The sequence below is a fragment of the Meleagris gallopavo genome, chromosome 14 (assembly GCF_905368555.1).
Source record: "Meleagris gallopavo chromosome 14, MGAL_WU_HG_1.1, whole genome shotgun sequence".
Taxonomy (NCBI): Eukaryota; Metazoa; Chordata; class Aves; order Galliformes; family Phasianidae; genus Meleagris; species Meleagris gallopavo.
In genome coordinates this window covers 1562012-1589317 of record NC_139417.1, presented here as the reverse complement: position 1 = coordinate 1589317, position 27306 = coordinate 1562012, and the positions used below count along the sequence as shown (strand labels likewise).

Here is a 27306-nt window from a genome sequence, read left to right as displayed (position 1 = left end):
AAACGTCCATAAATATCAGGACACCACAAAAACATCACACGCCAACAAAGCCCCGTTCATCTCTCTTTTGAGGTAGTTCCTCAGAACGCAGCAATGCTATTCTGATGTGTAGCCACAGGCCTCCGCTCAAAATTGCGTGACACAAGAACACCTACAGAGAGGGTATGGATGTCAAAGAAACTTTGACTTTATTGGGGTTTTCTTTGGGGCTTTGGTGTTGTTGTTGTTTGTTTGTTTGTTTTTTAATTGTTTTACAGCCGGAGTAACTCAGCCGCTGGGCCGAGAAGACCAGGGAAAGGACTGGGAGGAACTGTTGCGGCGCGGAACCTCCATGCCGCCGGCGCTTGTTGCGCACCCGACCAACTGACTTCCGGTACAGACTTCCGGTGCGGCCTACGTCCTTTACCCAGGGGCCCTTGCGCGGCCTTTCTCTTCCGGTGTGACTCTGTCCGCTGTGGGTTCGGTAGGTGCCGGTCCACGCAATCCGGCTTCATCCGCGCTCCATCCGCGCTCCGCCGGCTCCAACACAGCGGGCTGCGGGAACACCGCGGGAGGCGGAGCCGAGCTGAGCCGTATCGTGTCTTTTGTCCCGCAGGTGCCGCCATGGCCAAGTCCAAGAACCACACCACGCACAATCAGTGTGAGTCGGGGCCCAGCGCGGGGTAGGGGTGGAGCCCGGCGGGGACGCGCGGCGCCGGTCCGGGCCTTCTTATGCTGTAGTGAGATCAGCGGGGGGAGGAGGTAGTGGGAGCTGAGCGGTGGCTGCCACTGCCGGGGCTTAATGCACAGACTGCGTAACCACAGGAAAGCAAGCGTCACGGCTCTGCATGTTCTGATGTGATGCCTCGCATCCAGGGAGAAGCGTGGTCATAAAATAATTCCTGTTCTCTTTTTTTTTTTTTTTTTCTTCTTTTTTGTTTTCCCCCACACTAATTGGTGTAAGCTTGCAGTGTTTGCAGTCAGGTTCTGCTGGTTCTGGCACAGCCAGCACTAGTGCCTTGAAATGCTGAACAGATATTGGAAAGTGCCTAAGACCATTCCCTGTACTGGGATGTGCTGCTTGTATTTTAATAATTAATGCACAGCCTGAAATCCCTAATTAGGAAGGTTTACGCTGCTGAGAGCACAGTGTGCCAGGGGGTGGGGATGGAGGTGCTGCCCCTATTTGAACTCAGCTGGGATTTGCAGGGCTGGCTCATTTTCTGTTCTGCGTTATTCTCACAGCATATTTAAAAGAAAACTAACACAGCTTTTCAACAATAGTTGAAGTTGTGATCTGTATTGTTTCCTTGTCTTTCACGTAGCCCGTAAGTGGCACAGAAATGGCATCAAGAAGCCCAGATCCCATAGATATGAGTCCCTCAAGGGGGTGAGTATTTCTGCTCACATTTCTAACCTGTTCAAACTCCAGAAAATCCAGTAGTGGTGTTTCTTACGTTCAACTGTCGGCATTTTGGCAGATGATGGTTGTGGGCTTCTCTTGCATTGTTTACTCACCTTAATTGCTGCTGTGGTAGTTCTAACCCATGTGAAATCCACACTGTATTTCTACAAAACTGCTTATAACCCATTGCCCACCTTTGTTCTGCTTGGGATCAGTATTGCTAAATATTGCTTCCAGTGAAGCAAACACAAGGCCGTGTTTCACTGCTCTCCTTCACTTTAAATCCTGCTGTGTCTCCTCCCTACCCTTCGGTGTTGTTATAGCATCTGTACTTGTACACAGAATTTCTTTCAGAAAAGAATTGGCATTGCTGGATGGTACACTTGGAGATAACAAAATTTGCATTTTCTTAATACTAAACACTTGGTACACCACTGACTTTGTCCACACAACAGAGAGAAAAAGAAAAAAGGATATTGTTCTGGTTTGGAAGAGTGCTGTGATTCTATTTACCTTGTAGATGCGGTAATTTGCTTTTCAGAAGTGATGTAGAAGTTTCTACCAAGCTCAGTGAGGGTTCAGTGCTCTGAAAATACTCATGCTATCTATGAGTGTTGCCTCATATCAAGCACACGTGAATTAAGTTGGAAAAAGTCCTGCTAGCTGTGTGTACTGGGGAAAATGTTCCTTGGAGTAAAATAGGAGATTTGTCTCAGTGGGGCACTGATGAATCTGAGGGTTGCTTGTAGCCATGAAAGGATGCGTTAGTGAGCTGGCAAAAGACAGGAGCAGCTTTTCAGAACACAGAAATGAAATTTGTCTTGTTTGCAGCATTACTTAATTTGTCCTTTCTGTATATTTATTACTTGGCTTCAGGGTTTTTTTGTTTGTTTAGAAATGAAGGAAAATAGTTTAAAGAATGGCTGTGTAGCTAAAATAATTATGTTGATATCAAATCAGAAAATGTATCTGCATTAATCACAGCTAGAATTGCAATAACTGGAATGTGATGGAAATACACATCTCCCTTTCATGTCTATTGGGGCTCATGTTTCTTTTGTTTTCACAGGTTGATCCCAAGTTTCTGAGAAACATGAGATTTGCCAAGAAACACAACAAGAAGGGGCTGAAGAAGATGCAGGCCAACAATGCCAAGCAGGCAGCTCTACAGAAAAAGGACTGACCTGGTTTAAGACAAAGAACCAGTTTGCCTTTTGGCATGTGTGTTTAAAGCATTTTTGTACAAATAAAATTGGACATAACAAAGTTTTCATCTCCTGATTTTGAGAAGAACCCTCAAAAGTGCCTTGAGTTTTACTATAAGTGCCAATTGTGTGTTATCACTTCTGTGTGTAGTGACAGTGCATGGTTTTGTTCTGTGTCAGATAAGCTGCAGAGGTTGTGTCTTGATGTTCTTAGCCTCCACAAGTCCTAGGAAAAGCAGCTGCTCCTTCCTCAGTAATGTTTTACTGCAATTGTTGGTATGGACTGTGAACATCTAATAACTCACAGCCTGTTTTCAATTTGTGAAATTGTTACTGAGTGAAGCTTTAAAATACGAACAAGCAGCAATATTTTGCATCGCACAGGCTCTTAGATGACAGTATTCAGTATAGGTAGAACTGGTTTTGATAATGGATGTGTATTCAAAGCTGTCTCATGCTGTGATTTGTGCAGCAGTTCTTAGTGCTGTTAGAGTATAACCAGACTTGGAGGGCTGTTCCTTACACACCCTCTGCATTACTGTTCAAGTTGTAGCTACAGCAATGGAAATCCTGGAAAACCAGAAGAGTACTGAGTTAACTGCAGTGTAAGAGATCATAGCAACTAATAATAGTAGTATGTGTTGTCTTCTAAAGTGCTTCAAGTGATAAAGTGTTAAAAGGGTGCTAAGTGTTACTAATTTAACTGTATAAAATACCCAGATTTTTCATAGCTACTGTATTTCAGTGGGAGTTTTTCATAGCTGTAACACAAGAATCCCTGTCTGGTGAAGCTGATTGGCTGGTCAGATCAGGGAAGTAGCATTCGAAAGCACAAGAAGTGGTGCCACGACAAGGCTTTGCTATTGCAGTTAAGTAGTAGACTTGATTTTCCTGGTCCTACCAGTCAGCAAAGTTGAGTAGTTGAGTTGAGTATCTTGGCAGACAGATGAGTTTTTTCATTGCTGAAGGGGGCTGTGCATTACGATGCACCAAACCTTTCTTGAAGCTGCAATTTCAGCACTTGTCCACCTGGTGGTGTAAATCCATGGATCAACACGGGCTGGAAGTATGTAAGTAGTAAAAGACCTGCTGGGTGAAAAATAAATATTTCAACTGAAACATCCAATTAATGACATTTTATATAGATATATATATATATATATATATATATACCCTAGCTAATTAGTATAACAAAATACTTTGTTGAAATAAGTATTTTGAATTCTTTGTGGCCCAAAGTGCATCTACAAGACTTTTCTCAGTAGATTTTTCTTTTTTTTTTTTTTTAACTGGTCCAGCCCTACCTAGGCCAACCACCACAGATTTACTGCAACTGCAGGAGTGTCCTTGCAGCTAGAGAGTCCTCAATCTGCATGAATTCTGCTGAGTGTATCTCTTGGACTCTTCTCGAGTCTGAGGTTTCTCAGCTTGAAGAACTTAATTTCTGTGCAAGAGCAACATGCTGGCAGGGAGGGTAGCATAGTCATGTTTGGAGAATGCAGTCATGAGGTTCATATCACTGGATAAAATCTTTTAAGACAAAAGGACCAGCTGCCTTCAAATGAGCCAAAAGCCTGTGCTTATCTCTGAGGATCCTGGAGATGACAGCAAAGTTTTTTTGGCAACTGGTTACAGTATTTAGACACAGCTCTACAGTGTTTAAATCCTGGTGGTACTGGTGGTAACTGAGATCAGAGGTCTCTGAGTTGCATGGCAGCTGCCTTCTTTGGTGCAGTGAGCTTGTCTACAGACGCATGACCACATAGTTGTGGTTCTGATTAATATGCACATCACCTTGGGATGCTGCTGGTGCTGAAGGAGGCAGAGTGGCTGGTCCAGCTGCCTGAAAGAAGGTCATTGTGCTGCAGGGCTGTATGGTGACAACGGTAAAATAAAAAGCACAAACCCTGAAGACAGGACTTGGCATTCATTTTGCTCCACCCTCATCTGTGTGTCTGCAAATCTTTAGTCTACTTTGAGTTGTACATTATAAATTCTGCACTAAGGTGTTTCTGTCAGCTATGGGGGACTTTAACTCCTCTTTGCGTCTTCCTCTAGAGGGCTTGTGTTGTGAGAACATCTAACTCACAAGATGTGGTTCGAGGGAAGAGAGGCAAGGTTTGGGCTGAGGAATGGAAGTCTGCATGTTAATGAGAAGCAGAAAATGGAAAACGGGCTGCCAGTGGCTCCACGGTTTCCCCAGACCTGCCTCGAAGCAACCTTTTCATGCCGCCCTTCATGTTGCCCTTCAGTGGGGCAGCTTCCCAAATATGGGCTTGCTGACTTTCTGACCAAAATAGCGTCTGCGTGACAAAATGCGGCACAGAGGAATGTAACCTTAATCCAGGCATCATTGTGTAGCAAAAGGCAGGAATGTGAGCTTCCACAGCAGCTTGGTGTCAGGTTTGTTGTCATCTGCACCTCTCTGTGATTTCTCTGCACACACGGTGGTTCTGTGGGACGCTGCCTGGATATTGGCAGTTTATAACCGCATGATGACTCAGTTCCTGAGTTCGTTCCTTCCCTTCCTTGAGGATGATGTTGTGCCAGCACAGAAGGGAAACCTGTGAACGGGTACCAATGCTGGCATTGTTCTGCGGTGGGTATTCCTGCACTTTCATTTGTGTGCACAATCATGTAAATTCTGTCCTGCTTTCTGTTGGTTGAGGAAGGCTGATGATCCTTTCTGGGAGGATTACATCTGCAGAGTTCCGGGAGATGGAACTGGCAGCTGCAGACCACTTGAAGCTATTCCCATTATGCAGAGCTCTGTCATCTTTGACATTTAAAAACTTCAAAACCCGCATGACTAAGTCCTTGGTATCCCATCAGAAGGTGATGTTTTTGAGGGAGCCTCTCTGCTTAGCCACTGCTACACATCAGGTTATATGCTTTATACTTTCTGATAATGATTTCTCCCCTTTGCAATGAAGAGGGCTCAGTATTAATTTCTAGGTTGGCTCCTGTTTTCCCTACAGAGGAAAAAAATAGGGTGCAAAGGGCATGTAACCGAACACTGACCAGCTCGTTTTGCAGAGGTGAGCAATTGCACTGAAAGTGCAGAGTACAGAAATGGGAAGGAGAACTCAAAGCAGTGGGAAATGCCCTGATGGGATACAGTAATCACCAGAGACATTGACGTTCGCTGTGAAAATGAAAAGAAGGGACTGGATGCATTTTATTCTGACCCCTCCACCACCTTTCAGTAGCACGTTCCAGCAAAAAAACGCATGAACAGAACTCGATTTCTGCTTTGCCCAACTTTCAGAGCTGCCACAGGCATTCCTTCACAACCGTGGATTTGACACAGTGAAATGTTGTGTATCTGGCATAGGTTAACTCATTTCTTTTGTCCTTGTGGCAAACTTGCTTCAAACTACTGTAGAATTAAATCTGCTACCACCGAAAGCAAGCAGAGCAAGTCACCCAAGAAATGCGGCTGCGTCTGGTGGCATGTGTTGCAGTCACGTGGCAGCACAGCTCTCTGTCTCATCTGGGAATACAGAGCAAGAACATGCAGATACATGGGCTGTTTTACAGAATGTCTTTTTTCCGATTAGGAAAAAGAAAAAAAAAAAGTGGATGTTTTGATGACTTTATTTCTTCAAGCAGTGCTTGTGAACATGACGCTTTCCTTAAAGCTCCCTGGCACCGGCAAGTACAACATCCAGGGGAAACTTCACATTTATGAGTTACGTACGTGCACAGGGTCCTGAGTTTTCTTCTTGGCACATCTCCAGGCACATCTCCTGCATGGAGGCTTTAACAGGGCTGACTGTGTGCCAGCTACAGGTTTGCCAGCCACCTAAACTGTTTGGCTGTCTATCATGTTGTGTTAAATTCCTAATGCAGTTGTTCCTGTGCTTTAGCCAACAGTGAAATCTACCCACACCACCCTACCCTGTGGCATTTACTGGCTTACTCTTGGATGACAGCACATTAAGACAAATTGGTCTTGCAGCAGTTTTTCTGACTTTACACTGATCATGCTGACCTGCCAATGCCTCTGCTCTAAGGAGTGAAAAGGCCCAAACACTCCCCAGAATTTCTGCTCTTGTAGGAACAAGTTTCAGCTGCTACAATGCTTTTGTCCTCTTCCGCTCTAGCCACCATCATCCCTGTTTTGCTCTCAGGGAAAAGAGAGAGGCAGTGAGGTTGTTGTGTGTGGCTGCTGCCTGTGCCCGTACACGTGGCACTCTTGAACCAAGGGCAGAGTGCTGAGACATGACTGGATGGCTCCTCTCAACCTTCGCAGCCATCCTTTTCCTTGGTCTCGTGGTGGAGTCCAGGCCACCCCATAAAGCCACCAAGTTGGCCAAAAGGGGGAGGAAGTTAAGCTGGGAAAATTCCTTATTTCCTCTCTCGTTCATAATTCAGTGAGTCAAAGCATATTTCTAAGTGGTAACGAATATCTTGGAGATGTCCATGTTGAGTATTGGGATTTGGTTGGGACAAAAGAAGGCAATGGAGCTGTCAGTGATACCTGCTGAGATGTGATATGAGTGTGGGTTGCCTGTTGGCTTGAGTGGCTGTGGGGAAATTCGGTGTCCCTGCCACCTCGCAGGGCTGCTCAGGAAGAAAAAGGCCAAATTTTACAGCTGTAGCATTGCTGTGGTTATGAGAGTGGCTGAAGCCCAGTTGTCTGAACCTCTTGAGCAGATTTCCAGGTGTGGGTAAAACATTCCAAATGTTACCTCAAATGCAAGAGGCTACAGTGGGACTTGTGAAGTGACTTGTGCTGCCCAGGAGGTGGAAAATGACAGCATGGAATAATTCAGTTGGAGAAGACCTTCAAGTTATCAAGGCAACAGGCTCCTTGCTCTGCACTGGGCTGTGTCTGGCCCAGGAGCCACGGCACAAAGTCCTCGGGACCCACAGAGAGGCCTTCTGTGTTTTCCAGATGTATGCATTAGAGATGTTCCCAAAATATCCTGGGTTTTAAGGAAAATCACAGAATCATAGAATGGCCTGAGTTGAAAAGGACCACAATGCTCATCCAGTTTCAACCCCCTGCTATGTGCAGGTCGCCAACCAGCAGCCCAGGCTGCCCAGAGCCACATCCAGCCTGGCCTTGAATGCCTGCAGGGATGGAGCATCCACAGCCTCCTTGGGCAACCTGTTCCAGTGCCTCACCAACCTCTGGGTGAAAAACTTCCTCCTGATATCTAACCTAAACCTCCCCTGTCTCAGTTTAAGACCATTTCCCCTCATCCTATCACTACCCACCCTCATAAGCAGCCATTCCCCCTCCTGTTTATATGCTCTCTTCAAGTACAGGAAAGCCACAACGAGGTCTCCCTGGACCCTTCTCTTCTCCAAGAAAAAATATCTGCTGCCCTAGCGCATTTCTTTGTTTCCTTTGATGTTACAGGCCCTGCTTGGGCAAAACATTTGTTGCTCCTTGTCCAGAGGAAAAACAGAACACTTCTCACATCCTCACTTAAGTAGCTTTAACCTTAAGCCTGCTTGGTGTGAATTAATAATATTTCAGAACTTCAGGAGTCAAGGGCAGCACCTGCAGGGCTTGCACAGGAGCAGACTGGTGCTGTGCCCTGCCAATATTTATTTTGCTTGAGTAAACATTTGATTTTAGCAACACGAACACAATGTGTGAGCTGTGCTGGGATGTAATTCGATGGGAGGAGGCAGCTATGTGCAGAGGGAGCTGCTAATACCGTAGGAATGCCACACTTCCTTGGAGAGAGAGAAGACGGTGCCCAAGGCATCAGAAACAGCACCACTTGTCCTCCTGACCCTGCTGCCACCCTGAATGTGGCTGTTAAGACTGTATCAGGGTCATGCTCTGCAACAGATGTGATTTCTAAGGGAAAAATGTTGGGATTCAGATTCAGTGTGAAATGCCATAGTGCTACAGTGCTGCTCCCTCAGAGGGCCACCTGCCTCCCTCCACACAGATTGAGACAAGAAGGAGCTGTTTCCAGATAAGTAGAAATTTTCCTTCCGTATGTATCACAGAGTGACCATCAGGATGGGAAAGAGGGGAGAGATGTCTTTGGGACAGTTGCGGTAATGTTAGAGAGGAAAGGAGATGTTCCTTTGCCAGGGTTTTAGTAATGGAATAAGTGATTGTTAATTCATGTTTCATCACTAAAATGTTGCCATGGCTCTAATTAAACCAGCAGGCGCCAGTGCAGGCCCCTGCTGCGCTCACCATGGTGTGATCAATGGGGCAACGCAACATGGTGGCAACACAAAATGGCGGCTCCCTGGCAGGCACACAGCCACAAGGAGTGTCCTCTTTGGTTGTGAGCCTGTGGCCAAGGTGCAGTGCTCACCTAACCGCCAAGGAACAACTACCAGAGGCACTTGACAGCAATGTGCTTTATTTTCCCTACGGCCACCCTTCTCAGTGCTCAGTCTTCATGCTGGCAGCCAGGGGATGGAACCAAGGAGCTGAGTCAGAGAGCAGAAGGAGTTTCAGAGATTCGGGCTGTCCATCTGGCCTCAGATTTATTCAACTCCCTTCATGAACTCCAGGAACTCTGCCAAGGAGGAGACATCAGAGATGAGGGCTATTAGGGTGGCACTGAACTGTTTTCACAGCTGCCATAGTACACACTTGGCAGTTCTCCACGGCCCTTTCTCTTTTTCCATCTCACTGATGCACAAGAGGCCAGGCAGATGGCTACCGCTCCTCTGGCCATGGCCAGAGCTCCTCATGCCTGCCAATGGAAATGTCACCAGTGCCTAGTGTCACCCCCGGCCACAGACTCCACTCAAAAATGGTCTGCAGATCATTTTGGCAGCACTGCGTTCAAAATAAGAGCCCTTCAGTGCTGATGCTTGTGTTTAGGTGGCAAAAGCAGACAGGCAGGTCTCAGTGAAAACAAACCTTGCAGTACAGCATCAATGCGGAGTTAAAGGAGGCCCAGGTCCTTGCAAACATTTTACAAGCCTGAGAACCTTCCCAGCTCCATACAAACCCAGGATGGGATCAGGCGTGTTGCCCAGCTCTGCCTGCACAAGCTCACACCTGCCCCCAAAAGACAACTGAGACCATGGGAGCTGCTCAAGGACTCACAACCAAACTTCAGGCAAGAAAGACTCCTACCGTCATAGTCAATCCTGCCATCATTGTTTTTGTCCCCATCTTTCATCAGTTCTTCTATGTCATCCTCAGTGATCGTCTCTCCAGTTGCCTGCAGCATGATCTTCAGTTCCTCAAGATCAATGTAGCCATCAGCATTCCTGTGCGAGAACAGAAGAGCTTAGGAAGGGCCATCTCACCTCTCCCATCACCCATACTGTGGCCATGGTTCTTACTTATCAAACATCCTGAAAAGATCTGATAGTTCCTCTTCAGTTTTCCCTTTGCTATCATCTTTCATACACCGGACCATCATAACAAGGAACTCATCAAAGTCCACAGTGCCGCTGCCTGTGTGCAGAATGAACACCGTCAGACAGCGGGTAAAGCCAAGTGAGAGGACAAAGTACCTGCTAGGAACTGAGGGACAGAACTCAGAGAGCAGTTCTGTGGCAGGAGGCAGCTTGCAGGCTGGAGTGAGCAACAGAGGCCGTAGACTGAATTCATTACTCTATTTATTTATTTATTTATTATTTATTTACCTTTTGCAGTCATTTTGCCCTAGCAAACCAAACATACTGCAAAGCAGGACTGGAAGCATTGATGAATGTGAATTCCTACCATGGAGGCACCTGTCCATCTCATTAATAATAAGAACTCCAGCAGGCAGGTATTCATGCACTATTTTTGCACCAGCAATGTAGCACTGTTGTTTTCAATGACACTAAGGTTTTGCATGATTTTTGGCCACTTTTATATTTTCCAGTTACTTAGTATGGTATTTCTCTCCAACCTGCACACAGTGGCTTTTGTGTGTGCACACTGATTTGATCAGTATATGTGTTTATATCCATATACGTTAGAGCAGTGAAAGACTTTCCTGCTGATAGAAATCTAATTGTGACATTTATGCAATACTAGCTGCTACCAAATCGGTTCAAGTAGTCTGGTCTTGACAGATATAATTTTTATAGTGTTTATTAGCCTGGAAATTTCCTAAAGGAACAACACTGAGGTGCATTCAGTATCCATCAAAACCCCAGCTCCCAACTCTCAGCAGGTGCTGTCCCCAGCGTGGATCCTGCCTGATGCCCATGGGCAGCACAGAACACTGGGCACGGGGACAGGGCTTGAAATGAAGAAACCGAAATCTCTCACCATCCTCATCCACCTCATCAATCATCTCCTGCAGCTCCTCAGGGGTGGGGTTCTGCCCCAGCATTCTCATCACCTTCCCCAGCTCCTTGGTGCTGATGCAGCCATCCTCTGCCCCCAGCACGAAGATGTCGAAGGCAGCCTTAAACTCTGAGAAGAGAGTAGAGAGGAGATGTGTGGGTCCTGTCCCATGATGCAGCCCCAGGTTGAGGGCTTGCCCTGTGAGAACACCCAGGGGACACAGAAGCTGCCTGTGATGTGATTCTTGTGGATCAAAAGCCCTGGGGCTCATCTTCAGGCAGCCATGTCAGGTTAAAGATGCACCTACCATTTTTTTGTTCTTCTGTCAGCTGCTCAACCTGTAAGTGAAAGACAGAGAGCAATTCATTTTAATTCCTCCTCGTCACTGCTAATTGCTAGCCCTCCAAAAGCTGCTCTCTCACAGGCTAGGACCCAGTCAGAGGGGGAACATCCTTGTCCCCATGGCCAAGGCAATTCCCAGTAGTCTTTTTCAGCCATAGATTCAATAAACTCATCAAAAGCATTAAAATCCTGTCTACCTCCATTAGAATTCATTTTTATAAAGGTTCTGTCTCTATTCCCTTCAGCCTATTTTACTTCAAATGCTCAGCGGGCTGGAGCACCTCCTTTACAAAAACAGGCTGAGGGAGCTGGGCTTGTCCAGCCTGGAGAAGAGAAGGCTGCGGGGTGACCTCATTGCAGCCTTTCAGTACCTAAAGCCTACAAACAGGACGGGAATCAACTCTCTGAAAGGGCAGATAACAGCAGGACAAGGGGAAATGGCTTGAAGTTGAGGGAGGGGAGATTTAGGCTGGATGTCAGAGGGAAGTTCTCTACAGAGAGAGTGGTGAGGTGCTGGAACAGCTGCCCAGAGAGGCTGTGGATGCCCCGTCCATCCCTGGAGGTGTTCAAGGCCAGGTTGGATGGGCAGTGTAGTGTGGTATGAGATATGGAAGTTGGCATCCCTGTCTGTGGCAGGGGGTTGGAGCTTGATGATCCTTGAGGTCCGTTCCAACCCAAGCCATTCTATGATTCTACGACTGATTTTACAATACAGCCCAAATACTCAGCATTTGTGTAAACTCTTTGGTCTGTGTAGGCACCTCAAGCAAAATGGGCTCTTGAGATGAAATGGGGACGTGCCACAGACAGGTTATTGTGCATGAGGAGCAGGCTGCAGTCACCACTGTTCCCTGAATCTGGGCACCGGAATGTGGAAGCAAACTGAGGCAGATGGAAGCAGCTGGAAGAAATGGTCCCTGCAGCCGCTCAGAGCTGGACGAGATGAGCTGGTAGATTGCTCCCAAGTCCTACCCAGCTCATCTATCCAGTCCTAACCCCCGCCATCCACCAGTGGAGCTTATTAGTTAGCAGGAATTAATGAAAATTGATGAGGAGAGCAAAGAGGAATCCACCAGATCCTCGTGAAGTGCATTTCTTTCGGATTCTCTTGGAGTGCACCACTATGCTGTGGGCTTTGTTCCTGCCTGCAGGCAGTGACCCCACTGCCATACCCACCTGCCCCCTTGGTAACATCCATTACAATGACTTGTCCCCCCTACACTACCTCTGACATCCCCCACACCGATTCCCACCATGTTAGGGTTGAAGCAGAGCCCCTCAACCCAGCAGCACTCTGTCTTGGAAGTAAGGCTGATGGTTTTTCACCCGAAAAGCAGACTTTGGAGAAAAAAAAAAAACAACTGGAAACCCTTCCTGCTTGCAGCAAGAGGCAGGGAAAGTGCTTTATCTTAGCAGGAATTGGGACGAGAGCCCTATCCAGCTCCCAGGGTGAGAAGGCCTTGCCAAGAGCAGCAGGAAGAGCCCCAAGCCCTACACAGGCACCATTTGGGCAGCTTAGCCGATGGCCACAGCCACTTGGGTAACCTGACCCCCTGGCAGCGTTCGCTATTTATAAGCCCTGATGAGAGAGGTGCTAGAGATAAAGATGAGCCCTGTGATTGTTCCCAGGCCTTTGGTATGCGTCCCCGCAGTCTGTTATCCTGACACTTGTCCCCAGCAACACTCTTAGAACCGCTCAACAGAGCTGAAAAATGCTCCCGAAATAGCCTGGTGCTTGCACACCCTTATCTAGACATGAGTGGGCGAGACAAAATCCCACTGGGTTCTGCGGCTGCAGCAAGGGAATTCAACATGGATATAACATTGGTATATACCCTCAAAGGCTTGCTGCCATTAATATATGCAGCAAATAACAAACCCTTACTTCCAAAGCTTTTTTGACTACTGCACGTTGGCTTTCTACAGGATTACGGATGTGGAGCTGTGCTGGATGGAATGCAAGCACACAGTGATGCTTTTACTACACAGCTTTCTCCCAAGCTGCTCACTGTGCCCTCTGGTCACAGATGCAGTTCACAGCTTTGTCCCTTTTTCTCCTCTGCTGCTTCCCTGGGGAATGGCTTTCTCCTGCTGCTCTCTGTGAAGGCAGGCACCCATCCCACAGGATTTTGCTTTTTCAGCTCCTTTCTTCATCCCACATTTCCATTTGAAGTTGGACAGGGGAAGTTTAAGATCTTAGTTAGTTAGTTAGTTAGTTTGCCAGAGACATGTTTTTCTACAGTTAAAATCTTGGGAACAGACTCATGAAAAATCTATCAATTTCAGCCATGTCTTGCCTCTTCTCCTTTTGCCTTTACGCTGGCAGCTCCCAGCCAGAGCCCACCAACACATTTCACAGGTCAAGGACTCTGCTTTGGGTATCTGCAGAGGAGGTTTGGGTTGAAACCCACAGGCTTCAGCTAGAGATGACCTTCACCATGGATTTTTGCCCATTTTGGGGTGGAAAGGTACCCCAGGCTTTCTTCCTAATCCGTGCATGAAGTCCCTAAACAATATAGCAAGAACCTGTTCTGTGGTGGAACATAACTTTAAAAAGCTTAACTATAGGGGCTGGATTTTCACTGATTTTACAGGGCACATTCTTTTCCCTTTTGCTTGCTCCTCAGGGCACTCAGCACATTGCCATGCACTACCCAGCTCATTCCTCTCATGCTATCCAGATCCTGGGAGGGGGTCACTGCTATAAGGGCTGACCAAAGGACAGGGGAAGGTGGCAGCGTCTTCTTTCCCTCAATTTTGTTTCACCAAAATTTCCCTCTAAACCTCTTGGATTTGTAATTGTAGGATGCATTTTTCAACCTGTCCAACTCTACGTTAAAAAAAAAAAAAAAAAAAATCGCCCCAAAGTTCTTACACTGCGGGCACACAGTAGGGTATTTTAACTCCGGGCACACTGCAGTGATTCACACAATCCGGAATCTATTTTCATCCTTATCACACCCGCATATCACTCTCTGTCTAAATTACAAAATGATGCGCTGAGCTTATTATGGACCCGAGTGTTCCGGGTGTGCAGGGCAAGCGCTGCGTGCAGCTGCCGGGATGCTCCGCATTCCCAGAGAGCTTGCTTTCCAGCCTGGATTCCTGGGCAGCAGACAACAGGGGGTAGCAGCGACAGAGCGGAGGGAGCCATTCAGAAACACCAGGCAAAGCAGAGAGATTTTAAAAGTCCCATCGAAAAACACTCAGCCGACGACGGGGGGATCTTAAGCAACGGCGCTTACGATTGTAAAGCTCCAGAAATGAGAGGGTGAAGTTGAGCCCATGCAAATCATCTTTCAACCCATGCAAATCACTCTCGTTTTGTGGGAAACGCTGTTCTGCCGGGATGCGACCGCAGCCGGCAGCCGCCCCTTCCACTCGGCCGAGGTTCGGAACCTCAGCGCTGGGAGCTTCACGCAGACGAGAGGACGCGACTCCAGCCGAGCCGCCCGCCGGCGTCCCGTAACCAGCGGCTGCCCGCTGCCAACATCTCCTCCTCGTCCCATTCCTCCCCAGCATCCCAGCCCCGGGCAGGCACTCACCGCCGCCTTATAGATGTCATCCATGGCTGGGAAGGGATGGCGAGGGGTCGGGGGGCGTCACGGACACGCTCTGCCGCTACCGCCCCGTCGGCCCCGCTGATATAGGGGGCAGCGGCCCGTGACGGGAGGCGCCAGCCCACCGCGGCCCGGCCCCTATCAGCGCCTCGCCGCGTGCCTGGGCTGCGTGGCACCGTGCCGGCTTGCGAGGGCCGGCCGATCCCGCCGCATAGCGCGGGCAGCCGGAGCCTGGCCCCTCGCTTTGGGGCCCGGGACGACGTCCTTGGAAGAGCCGGGGGAAACGTGCGGCTCGCTGCTGCGCCAAGCAGCGGGGCGAGGGCAAATCGCGAGAGTCCCCCGCGCCTTCGGGGTTCAGCCGGGGCTGCAAACGGCGACGGGGCGCTGCCAAGCGATGCGCGTTGGGGTGAATTCCCCGTCCTTCAGGAAGCGGCAGCCCGTCCCCGCGCGGATGGAGCAGCCCACGCTCGGAGCCGGCAGCGCTTCGGCCGCAGCGACGTGCAGCTGTTACAGAGCAGGGAGAAGCCCTACGCCCGAAGCAGCCCGGCCAGGTCGCGCTTCTGGGGGTGCAGCACTCCCTCTGGTGGGCTTCGGGCTGCCGACAGCAAAGCCGCAGGGATGGATGCAGCTGTTGGCTTCTTCTCGTCCAAAAATAAAAGCCACTTGTCTTCTACAGAAATCACACTGCAGGTCAGAATTTGGTCGTCCCTGCTGAGCACCCAGCAGCAGCAGTCAGGGCCACGGTGGGTTTCTGCACTCACCAAATAGTGTGCAGCAAAGGCTGCGATGGAGCATGTATCTGCAAGCACTGTTCCTCAGCTGGACTGCATTAACCTTTGGGATGGGGACGGATCAGTCCTTCGGTGCCGGGGACACAGCAGAGGCACAAAGGCCACTGCAGTCCCCACAGCCTGGCTGCCAGCCCCATCCCCAGCAAGCTGGAGTGCAGCCGAGGCCGATGCTTCCCACCTCGCCTCTCTGGGAGGTTTCTTTCCCAGCACTGCCTGTGGCAGACGTGAAGCAGACATAAACTGAGCCCAAATTTGGCCTGCACAGCACTGCATTGCACGGCACTGCACTACGCTGCACACTGTTGCACTGCACAGCTCAATTCTACACCGCACAGCACTGTGTTGCATCGCACAGCGCTACGCTGCACAACTCCGCATTGCTCAGCACGGCACCGCGTCGCATTACTACGTTGCATTGCATTGCACTGTACGAGCATCCTCCAGAGAGAGCAAGCACGCAGGCGTGCCCACGCGCCTAAGCCACGCCCCCTCGCCGCTTAGCCCCGCCCTCCTTCTCGCAGACGGACGCGAGGCCCGGCCAATCCCGCCTCCCCCTGCGGCAATCCCCGCCCCCCCAGCGCCGAGCCAATAAAATGACTGCGGGGGGGACGGGCCGCACCCCGAGGGGGCAGAGCCAAGATGTCGGCGACGGCGGCGGTGGCAGCGCGGGGCGGGCGGGGAGCCGGGGCGGGAGGTGGCAGCGGCGGGCGGCGGGGAGCGGCGGCAGCGTGAGGGGCGGCTGCGCGTTTCTTCCGCGTTATGGAGGCGGCGGCGGGCGAGGACGGCGAGGAGCCTCTGCGGAGCGCGCGGGTCCTGGGCTCCGAGCTCGTGGAGACCTACACGGTAATGGCCGCGGCCGTCGTTCCGTGCCGTTTCCCGAGGAAATCACGCGATGTGGGGCGGCGTTGGCGTTCGGCGGTGCTTCTCCAAGGGGAAGAGGGGGGAAGAGGCGGTCAGCGGTGTTTGTTGTTGGGAAGGAGCTCGGGTTTTGGTTTCTCACTTCTGTTTTTCGACGGGGTGCGTTGTAGCGGAGCTGTGTTGTTGTCACGAAGCCGCTGATGGCACAGCACGCATTGCAGCACCGCCCTGCTTTATGTAAGGCCAGCCGCGAGCTGCGGGCCGCGCCTGGCGGAGCGCGGCGTGACCGGGGCACCGGGGAGCGGCGATGCTGCAGGACAGTGCCTGTAAATCCGTCTGAACGGCTTCCCAGAGAAAACTTAGAGCCGTTTTTGTGCATCATAGGGCGCAGAACGCGCACAGCTGTAGCACACGAGGAGTGTAACGGCTCTCTGAACTGCCCGCCTCTAAAACGTCTTTGTTTGGGGACGGCTGTCGAGAGGTGAGGAGCTGTGGGCAGGCGGTGGGCTGCTACGGGATGCGTGTTCACGAGAGCTGTGCTGCTCGGGTTGTGGTTCATCCCCGAGCAGTGTTGTCCCAGTGCCATGCTGAGACATGCAGCTTGCTGTCTGGATGCTTCCATGCCAGGCGTGCGCCGTGATTCAGAGTTGTTAGTGTTGATGTTGAGGATTTTCATCAGTATTTTACGGTACCCGTGCAAGAGAAATTAAAGTGAATTTGAAGAAATGTCCAAGTGTTACCTGCCTGTTGCTGTGCTGGAGGTTACAGGCAGGGGAAGGGAAGAGCTAGCTGCTTTGGTGCACAGAGTACTATGGTGGTACCCTAGGCAAGGCCATCAGCTTGCTGGATGGAGCTGTAGTTCAGGCTTATGGCTTTGCAGGTAGTGCTCAGCAAATCAGCTGGTGGTTGGGGCTAGCAGCCTTGTTCACAGAAGTCTTACTTTTAAAGATTTCTAATGAGTGGAGCTCTGGGAATGTCATGCTATTTTGATGTCGCTTTGCTTGGGTGCTTTAAAAGTAGCCCATTAGGAAGGGAAGTTTTACAAGTAATTGATCCTGGTTTTGATTGTCTTGCTGCTGGTTTGAGGGAGTCAAGACATTGGGCTTCCCTGTTTGTACAGTCATGAAGAGTGTTAGCAGGACTGCAAGCCTGCAGCAGTTTGTATGAGAGAGCCTAAGCAATTAGATATAGGTGTGATTTTAAATGAAGACAAAAATGATTTATAAAATGATTGACAAAGTGAAATGGTTTGCAAAAATGGGCATTTGTTTTGTTTTAAAATTGAGTTGTGCTGCAATAAGGACCTTACAGTGACCTGTAGTGCAGCAGAAGTAAAAGGTGTAAGAGTCAGTCACATCTGTTAAAGGTGAGAAAGGAAATACTGGTGGCAGACTGCATCATTAGCCATAAAAGATAGCATCCGTTGTCCTTCTATCCTTATCTTTGAAAGAGTCTTTTATTTTGGCACTGATGCTTGCTATTGTACTCTGTATTTCAGAGTTTATAATCTCACAGAAGGGGGCTTTATTTTAATGGCATCTGGATGATGGTTGAGGTGTTAAACCTGTAAAATATATGGGAAAACCCACAGTTCTTCATTATCTTGAAAGTATTTTTCAAATGTAGTTCTTGCTGGAACTGCTAGGTAGGAAGGCAAGGTATGGATTAATCCAACAGAGAAGATAGACACTTATTGACAGTGTTTCTGTTGGGTTAGAAAAGCGTGAGCACCTTTACTGAGTATTTCCCCTGTGTGCTAGTTGGATTAGGTGCTGACTGAAGACTGGCAGATTGCTAGAAAGCCCCAAAGCTGCCAACGCTTCATTTGTTTCTTTCTGTGCATTTGTTTGGCCTAAAATCGTTTTCCTGCCTTTCTTGTCTTGTGCGGCTGTTTTTAATATAAGCTTTGATAATTAATGAAAAGTCTGTGGCTTCCTCAGATGGGTGTAAGCGAAGTGCCTGAGGAGGCAGGGAGGAGCAGATGGATCACAGCTCTGCAATGTGGGACCTGCTGGCTGCGGTTGCACCTGTGCCCTGGGCTGTGGGTGTAGGCAGCTCTGTCAGGCACTTGTTTTCTCTCAGTGGTACGGAAGTTTGTGGAGTTGTAAGGAGGATATTGCGAAAAGGCAAGTTCTCTGTACAAAGCAAGATGAACAAGGCTGTGCAGCTGTGCAGGCAAACACAGACAAAAAGGAGTCTGAGATCACCAGTGTTCGTTAACAGCTGGGTTAGAAGCTATACATTTAATTTTACATAAGCAATTCACTTCATTAGATTGAGGAAGATAAAAGGCGTGCTGGAAGGGAGTGAGTGCTGCCCACGGAGGTGTGGATGCCCCATCCCTGGAGGCATTCAAGGCCAGGCTGGATGTGGCTCTGGGCAGCCTGGTTTGCTGGTTGGCAACTCTGCACACAGCAGGGGGATTGAAACTAGATGGTCCTTTTCAACCCAGGCCATTCTATGAGTCTAACTATGAGAAGCTTGATGTAATGGGTAAGAAAACAATGAAAAAATATAGTGCTAGATATGATAACAACATGTAGAAAGACTTACAAAATGTATTACACTTAAGAATTTAGTGAAGGAGGGACTGGGAAGTAGGCTTCCAGGTTGAAAACCTGTGGGTGTGAATGCTTTCCTGTTTAGCTGCAGAGTAATGCAGTTTGTCATAAATGCAGGTGGAGATTTCACATGGTAATGCCTGGGAGGAGGTGCAGCATGGTTTCATCTCCCCATGTGTGCCTGCCAGCAGGTGGCTTGGTGGCTAGACTGACATTCACCAATCTTGAACTGTTGGCCACTCAATTAAATGAAAATGTCACTAGATATCTGGCTTTCTTTAAAAGCCCAGTTTGTTTTTTTTTGCTCTAGAATGAATTGAAACAAGGCTTTGGATCATGCAAGTCTGTTTCATTGGTGTTCCTCAAGATAGTGGCAGTTTGAAGATGAGTGTGCAGTCTGTCTGAGGGCTGGGGCTGTATGGCTGGTTGCAGTGGGGAGTGCTGTGAGGAGTTGGCTCGTCTGTTAAAGGCAGATGTTTCAGATGTTTTCCTGACCAGACTGTTCATTTGGCTCAGTGCTCTGTTTCTGGAAGTGCTCAAGGCTTGTTATTTTGATAAAAGCTTTCATGGAACCTTTGTTGTATGCTTGCTTTGTATTGAATGCAGAGAGGAAGCTCCTAGCTTTGTTGTCTCATGAGTTTGCAGTTGGGAGCTATAGTTTACTGGGTTTTCAATATCTCATCTAAGGTTTTATTCATTGCACTTTCAGTCTGTGTTGTATTTAGCTATGCTGCTTGATCTGCCATAGTTTAAAAATAACTAGTATTCTTATGGCTTATGTGCATAGTACTGCTGTGGTTCTGAATTGAATCTGATGATTTCTTTGAGTCCCACCGTGCTTTTTCCTCAGGCATATGAGGAACTGCTGACACTCAGGTTATTCCTCTTTTGATTTGTCATCAGCAAAGTAAATAATCCTGACCGGCGGTTTCTCAACACAACCAGCCTGGAAATCATATGCAGGCCTTAATTGAAACTAATTCTTGTAGGCATTCATCTGCATTTGCAGCACTCACCCAAACACTGACGTGTCCTTCTCTGTACGCACCAGTCAGGCATCTTGATGTGCTGCTCTGTAGGACATGTTTTGTTCAGCAAGTCTGTGCGTCAGGTGCATCTCATACCAATTATGTTTTCTGAAGCAGCTTCATTTCTAAAATGCAAGAGGCATTCTGTTTAATGCGTGACACCCTCCTGGTCTTGGCTAGCAGTGAGTGCTAACTGGCTGCCTTTTATGTAACAAATTGAAAATTTACTCTGGTTTTCATTTCTTCAAGTGGAATTACCAGCAAGTGTGCTTCATTCTCATGGTAGCAATGAATCATGTCTGAGTTATCTGTGATGGGGAAACAAGTTATCATTTGTACTAAATGTTTTCAAGATTTGATTAAGACAACTTCACTCCTTGGAAAATATAAGCTGGATAAGTTTAACGTATTGCTTCCATGCAGATATACAACTAACTGTACTGATCCTTTTCTGCTTTCTACTTTGTGTTTTCTTTTCTGCATGTAAAGTTTCTTTGGGATTGCCTTACTTCTGGTTTGCCCAAAGGTGAATTGTGCACTTACTGCACAAACAGTAGTGCTCAATAGGGAATGTCACTTGCAATGAAAATCCTGTGTTCTGCTTTTGCTACATATGATGTTTAAAATATCTTTGTCTAAGTAAGCGTTGGTTTGGTTTAGGGAATTATAAGTATTTGGGTGCAATTGTAGTGATCAGGAAGCTAAATGTTTTATTGTGAAAGGAATTAAACAGTTAATGCCCAACCAACTGGCGGATTCACCTGGATTTCTGGGAAGTTCAGAACAGGATTCCTGCCTAACTGTGAAGTGGGAACAGGATGCTTGCCAGACTCCTGTGCCTGCTCTGCAGCTTGGTAGATTGAAAAAGGGATGCTACTAACTCAGGCTTGTGGACCTAGCTATCAATTCTGACTTGGCTACTAGAAACATTAAGAAATGATTTAGAACTCTTGTTTGCTTCAGCTTTTGGATTGCAAGAATAACCTGGCTTCAAAAGAAGCAGCAGCTGCATTCTTTTGTTGTGGAGCAGCCTTGTGCATGGTATTAGATGTCCTACCTCAGCAAAATCATCTTAGAGTTTGGATTAGCTTTTAAGTTAACTGCAAGATTAGACTGAGATTAGATTCCACGTGCTTTGTATGTAGCCTTATAGTGTACCTGTTGACTTTTGTTTAAAATGCTTTGCAAGTTCCTTTGCTTACTTCACGTTTTTGTTTCAGGTGTACATCATTCAGGTCAGTGTTGGCAGTCATCAGTGGACAGTCAAACATCGCTACAGTGATTTCCATGACCTACATGAAAAGGTAAGGATCTTAAAACTGTGGCCTTAGTCTTTTACAGAAGCAGTTCTGTTGTATAAGACATCTTTTCTTCCCTCAGTAGCAATGGAAATGTCTATTAGATAGCACTGCACTAAGTCCTTTTTGATTGAGCAATATTAACTGTGCATGTTACACTCCCCTTTTGAACTGTGAGAAATAAGCCTGAATAATTATAGCCTCAAACAGAAACTTGTGTCTATGTTCCGTTGCTGCTTCTGTGTAACCACACATAGGAAGTAATAAGCCTTGTCTTTGTCTTTCAGCTCGTCTCAGAAAAGAAAATAGATAAAAACCTGCTACCTCCAAAGAAGATTATTGGAAAAAATTCCAAAAGTCTGGTGGAGAAGAGGCAAAAGGAATTAGAAGTCTATCTGCAAACTCTTCTAGTCAAGTTCCCTGTTACTGTTCCAAAAGTTCTGTCACACTTCTTACACTTCCATTTTTATGTAAGTTTTGTTTTTAGTGTATAAGAAAGCGGTCCTGAGTGTTCCTTCCTTAGTTCTCCAACTGAGAGGGAATTTCATGCAGTCTTTTTCAGAATAACTGGAACTCTTTTTCAGCCTTTTGCGTAATATAGTGAAAACATTAAGTTGTTGCCTTTTTTCTTTACACCAACGTCTTTGCAGTAGGTACAGTCCCTACCCACACTACTTGTCACCATAGTAAGATCAGAAGATCCCTAGTAGAATAGTTGGAAGCAGTGAATAAATCTGCAGCTGAATTGGTTGTTAGGCTGAAGTCAACAGCGCTGGCTCTCAGAAGGAACCTTATGTAATTGATCCACTTCCTCCCCCGCTCAGCGGTAATGGGCAGAGCTGTGGTTCACTCTGAAACAGTTTCCAGTAGACTAAATGAAGAAAAACAGCACTTCTGTAGGAGAGCATGCTAATGGGGAGGCCCCTGGAGACATTGCTCCTTCCAGCTGACGGTGTTACAGTAAGGAGGAAAGAAGCCACGGCTTTCATGTTCATATTGCAAATTGTTCGTTTGTCTCTTGTGCATCATTAACTTTTTTTGCAGTACTGCTTCATACTGCAAGGGAGAGAGTGGACTTTTTATTGAGAGGAAAATGCACTGGAGAGAGCTGAGTGGAATGAAAGAGCGGTAATTGCTCTGGCATGGTGGCTGAGATTGCCTTTTGTAGTTTTTTATGAAGGCTTCAGAAATGAGTCGCAAATGGTTCATTAGGTATGTTGATTAAGCCTTAGCAACAAAATTAAAAACTATTGAAGTTGCATCATGTGAATATGCATAAGCATCTTGGTTAGAATTCAGACTTAAACTCAGCAAAACTGTGGGTTTGGTCCATAGCATTACTAATACCCTGCAAAGTTGATCGAAAAGCACTAAGAGTGTATGATGACTGAGTCCTCTAAATGAATTAGAGGTATTAAATTTATTAAAAATGTGCATGATGACGTAGGAACAGTTCTGATCAGGTGGAACAAGCTTTCTGATGACTGAAAAGTTGCTTTTTTTTTTCCTCTGGCTGTTCTTTCTTAAGTGATATTCTGATGTTTCGTTAATGTTTCAGTGCAGCAGCTCCAACAAAGTTTCTTTTATGCAGGCTGAACTTCTTCCTATTCCTTGCCCTGTTTTTCAGCTGATTTTTTTTTCCTTTTGCTGTAGTGTTCCTGCTTTTGTAAGACTTTTCCAAAGATCTGGCATTATTTGTGTATGAAAGCTTCTCTATTTCTGTATTTTAGAAGCAAAGGTGTTGCTTACTCTGCATTTTGTTGGTTGAGGGGAATGGAGATTGATGTATAAACTCCAACTTAATTGTTTTTGCTTGGAGCTTACAAATATTTACAGAAAAAAGTTAACTATTTAGCAGTAAAGCTAAATATTTGCCACAACTATTCTGCTGGAAAATAATCTTCCTGTAGAACTTTGATCTTTTTAAGTATGTCAGATGACCTACATGTTCTCTTGAGACAGTAAAATCACTGCTCTTGCCTTGGTAGCTTGGATAGAAAGGCTGCTATAGTTCCTCTTCTTGTAGTGTTTCCAATAGGGATTGCTTAATTTTATTTCCCTGGTTAATGGAACTATATGAAGTAGAAATAAATGGCTTATCTTAAATATATTTAAAACACTTTGAAGCCCATATGTATTGGAGATGTGAAGATTTGGGGACTGTCTTGGGCAGAGTGACCATGAAATTGTAGAATTCTCTATTCTTGGTGATACCGGAAAGGTGACCAGCAAAACCGCTGTCCTGAACTTCCAGACTTCGACCTGTTCAGGACACTTGTTGCGAGGGGTCCCTTGGGAGTCACTCCTTAAGGGGAGTGAGGTCCAGGAAATCTGGATACTCCTCAAGATGGAAATCTTAAAGGCACAAGAACAGGCTGTCCCTGAGTGCCGTAAGGTGAGAGCCATAGGGGAAGAAGACTGGTGTGGATGAGCAGGGAGCTATTGTTGAGACTCCGGAAGAAAAAGAGAGTCTGTGCCCTCTGGAAGAAGGGGCAGGCTACTTGGGGAGATTACAAGGAAGTTGCGAAGTTATGCAGGAAGGAAGTTAGGAAGGCAAAAGCCCAACCTGAACTCAAATTGGCCACTGCAGTAAAAGGGAATAAGAAATCCTTTTACAAATATATCAACGGTAAGAGAAGAACCAAGGAGAATTTCCATCTTTTACTTGATGCAGCAGGGAATGTGACCACTGAGGATAAGGAGAAGGATGAGGTCCTCAGCACCTTCTTTCATCTGCCTTTAATAGGCAAATCAGTTATCCTCAGGGCACTTTCCCTGATCTGGAAGTCTGGGATGCTACACAGAATACACCCTGGTGATTCAGGTGGAGACAGAGCTCCTCCTCCATCTGGACTGTCACAAGTCTATGGGGCTGGTTGGGCCCCTAGGGTGCTAAGGGAGCTGGTGGGGGTGATTGCCAAGCCTCTGTACCATTTACCAGCACTCCTGGTTATCTGGAGAGGTCCCAGAGGATTGGAGCTTGCTGATGTGACTCCCATCTACAAGAGGGCCAATGCCATTCTGGTGTGCACTAGAAATAGTGTGGCCAGCAGGAGCAGGGAGGTGATCATCCCTCTGTATTCAGCAATGATGCAGCTGCACCTTGAGTGTTGTGTTCAGTTTTGGGCCCCTCGCTACAAGAAAGACATCAAGGCCACGGAATGTGTCCAGAGAAGGGCAACAAAACTGGTGAGGGGTCTGGAGCACGAGTTTTGTGAGGAGCAGCTGAGGGAGGTGGGACTGCTTAGTCTGGAGAAGGGGAGGCTCAGGGGAGACCTCATTGCACTCTACAACTTCCTGAAGGGAGGCTGTGATGAGGAGGGGTTTGGCCTCTTCTCCCAGGCAACAAACAGGACCCGAGGAAATGGCCACAGTTGTACCAGAGGAGGTTTGGGTTAGACATAAGGAAAAGCTTTTTCTCTCAGACAGTGGTCAGGCACTGGAATGGCTGCGCAGGGAGGTGGTGGAGTCGCCGTCCCTGGCAGTGCTCAAGAGACGTCTGGATGAGGAGCTGTGAGATCTGGTTTAGTGCTTGTGGTAGCAGTGGTGGTGGGAGGATGGCTGGACCAGAAGATCTCGCAGGTCATTTCCAACCTTGTGATTCTATGATTGTAGGGAATGGTCAGGTACAACTTGGCAAGGCGTTGCAGTTCCAAGTGGTAGCAATGCAGAACGTCACATCTCGGCACTGAGCAGAATTCTGTGGAGATACAGGGGTGCTTATTTTGTTGCTGTCTAATATTTTGTCATTTGAAGAGATTTGGTTTAACTTGCAGATATGAACTTTTGCATGAAAATAGAGTGCCCAGAAACTACTGGTCGGAAGCACCTGCAAACAATGGAGCTTCTGTGGGGTTGAAGCATGTAAATAGTTGGAGCTAAGACAGAAGTCTCTTGTGAGTTTGACAAAGGAACAGAGTGGCTTTTTTTTTGTATGCTAGTCACCATGCCATCCAATTTATAATCTTGTTTTAATTATAAACATATACAGATATCTTCTGTGTGTCTCAGGTGATGAAAGAGAATGTGAGCAGGCTAGATGGGTGTAACTGGTTGGTTCAAAGAAGAGGTGGTAGTTTGGAATGCAGCTCCTTCTAGCTTGTTTCTGGCACAGCAGTGTGGAGGCTTTGTTCATCCTCTGTGAGTGGGGTGTCAGTTATATTAAGAATGTGCTTTTCTAAAATGCTCGCCTCTTGAAATGAGCTGAAGTGTTTCAGATGCCTTGTGAATTTATTCTCTCCTTACAAATGGAGGGATTTGTCAGTGAAGCAAACGCACCAGATACTCATTTCATGATCTATACTGTCTGTTTACACTGCAGCTATGTTAAAATCTATCTAAAAACTATCACAAATGGTTTTGTTTGATGCCTTGTGTGCCTTTGAGAGCGAGCTGATGGAAGTGTTGAGAACAATTTGTGGGCTTGCAGAAAAGGTGTGTTTTCTTTTATGGAGAGAAGTATGTTTGGATAGGAAGTGCACTAATCTTTGTGCACCTTCAAATTTAGAAGGAAGAAATTCCTGCATTGGGGGTTCAGTGTTTTGTTTTCTTTCTGGAGCTGTCGGTGTCTGGAGTGGAAGCTGAGCAAGTAAGTCCAGAAAGGTAGAGAAGAAGGTGGAGGATGGGAAAGTGGTCTCTTGCTTTCTGCAGTGAGCTTAATAGAATGTTGAAATTCACAAGCTGAATTATTTTCTCTTCCTTCTAGGCTTCTTCATGGATTGATGTTTTTTTGTCTTACTGACACTCAAAATCTTAGTTACTGTGTTGTTTTGTGGTTTTTGTTTGATTGGAGAATATTCTTACTTAGCTTCTTCATAGCTGAGATTTCTTTCAAGCTAGGCTGAGATGATAAGTAATAGGTGCTGTAGCTGCTGTTGTACTTTTAATGCATGCAGAATCTGTTAATTAAATGTAGTGCAATGTATTCCATCTTGGAAATAAAAAATGTATGAAATAACTGATTTGGGATCATAGTTAAAGAGAAATCAGTAAGACACAGTCACAGTTCCATTGTATTATTTTACATTGTGCCCTGTAGCAAAAAGGGAAAGCAGCAAAGGTGCACATTGAAAAATTGTAATTAGAAGTATATAAATGACATCAAGTTACAATGATTTATTCTTTGCAGGAGATCAATGGGATCACTGCTGCTTTGGCTGAAGATCTCTTTCACAAAGGTAAATAACTTGGAAGAATTAGCTGTGAGTGAAACGACAGTTTTCCTCTATCTGCGTGCATTCATGCACCTATGGTATTTAATTTCCAGACAAATACAGATCTGAGTTTTTGATATGTAAAGATTAAAAGGATAAGCTGTGGTACTGCCAATTAGAAGCTTTCATTAGACTTCTCGTCTTGGTGTAGGGAAGTTTGGTGTGTATCAGTGAGTGCTGAGACAGAGTGCAATAAATGCACTTTACATATCCAAATACTGCTATTCCAGAATTTGGGAAATGGGAGACCTGTCAGTTAAATAAGGTACTACAGCTGGCAGATGAAAATGGGATGCACTTCCTATACCTGCAATAGCTCTGACTGTTCAGTTAACAGAGGAGGTTTGGAATGATTAAACCATGCTTGTTTTGGCTCTAAGAATATGCTAGGTAGATGTGGCTGTTCCGGATGGCTGAGGCAATAGTTGAAGCATGTTTCAGAGTGCTGTTCCAGATTTTCTGGCTCAAAATTAACTTCAGATACTGCCATTTCAGAGGGTCCACTCAGCAAATGTTGGAACATTATGGCAGTTGCTGAAGAAATGTGTCCTGTCTTTGTAGCCCATGCAGTCTCACTGCTGTATATGAGTATATTCTCCCTTTTCTATGCAGATGATCTCTTAGGCTCGCTCCCCCTGAAGCCAAAGGGAATTGTGTTTTTTAGCATTTCTGAGAACTCAGCTTATCATGAGAGATGGTGCTCACTTGTCTGAGTCAATCTGATGTCCCTAAAGGGAAGAGGGATTCATTCCGTGTGTTCTGCTGTGCTCCATGTTAACTCTTCAGGTGCCTCCCTGGAGGGGATGCTGTTTTCTACTGTTTAATGATAGTTCTGTAGTAAA

General features: G+C 46.8%; 3 protein-coding genes across 3 annotated transcripts in view; 2 read left to right on the top strand and 1 right to left on the bottom strand.

Moving 5' to 3' along the window:
- The first annotated feature begins 353 nt into the window (after positions 1–353).
- Positions 354–2650, top strand: RPL29 (ribosomal protein L29). Its single transcript, XM_003209959.5, has 4 exons — positions 354–463; positions 596–640; positions 1305–1369; positions 2454–2650. Exons 2-4 carry the CDS (start codon positions 604–606, stop codon positions 2565–2567), a joined length of 216 nt encoding a protein of 71 aa, XP_003210007.1. The 5' UTR covers positions 354–463; positions 596–603; the 3' UTR covers positions 2568–2650.
- Positions 2651–8916: 6266 nt separating this feature from the next.
- On the bottom strand, positions 8917–14829 carry TNNC1 (troponin C1, slow skeletal and cardiac type). Its single transcript, XM_010718270.3, has 6 exons — positions 14701–14829; positions 11121–11151; positions 10796–10942; positions 9874–9988; positions 9662–9798; positions 8917–9092 (listed from the first exon to the last, which is right to left on the bottom strand). The coding sequence occupies exons 1-6, from the start codon at positions 14722–14724 to the stop codon at positions 9061–9063; spliced, it is 486 nt and encodes a 161-aa protein (XP_010716572.1). The 5' UTR covers positions 14725–14829; the 3' UTR covers positions 8917–9060.
- Positions 14830–16183: 1354 nt separating this feature from the next.
- NISCH (nischarin) overlaps positions 16184–27306 on the top strand; it is a 31087-nt gene continuing 19964 nt past the window's right edge. The window contains exons 1-4 of the mRNA XM_010718279.4: positions 16184–16349; positions 21174–21257; positions 21539–21721; positions 26380–26428. Of these exons, the coding sequence (XP_010716581.2) occupies positions 16266–16349; positions 21174–21257; positions 21539–21721; positions 26380–26428 (400 nt within the window). The 5' untranslated portion in view covers positions 16184–16265. The remainder of the gene's footprint in view (positions 16350–21173; positions 21258–21538; positions 21722–26379; positions 26429–27306) is intronic.

What these genes read in the sequence shown, in the direction of transcription:
- RPL29 (XM_003209959.5), top strand. Translation starts at nt 604, where the DNA reads ATGGCCAAGTCCAAGAACCACACCACGCACAATCAGT. An exon ending in CCACACCACGCACAATCAGT is followed by an intron (nt 641 to 1,304) that starts GTGAGTCGGGGC and finishes TCTTTCACGTAG; the next exon opens with CCCGTAAGTGGCACAGAAAT. An exon ending in GATATGAGTCCCTCAAGGGG is followed by an intron (nt 1,370 to 2,453) that starts GTGAGTATTTCT and finishes TTGTTTTCACAG; the next exon opens with GTTGATCCCAAGTTTCTGAG.
- TNNC1 (XM_010718270.3), bottom strand. Translation starts at nt 14,724, where the DNA reads ATGGATGACATCTATAAGGCGGCG. An exon ending in GACAGAAGAACAAAAAAATG is followed by an intron (nt 10,943 to 11,120) that starts GTAGGTGCATCT and finishes CTCTCTTCTCAG; the next exon opens with AGTTTAAGGCTGCCTTCGAC. An exon ending in TGATGAGGTGGATGAGGATG is followed by an intron (nt 9,989 to 10,795) that starts GTGAGAGATTTC and finishes TTCTGCACACAG; the next exon opens with GCAGCGGCACTGTGGACTTT.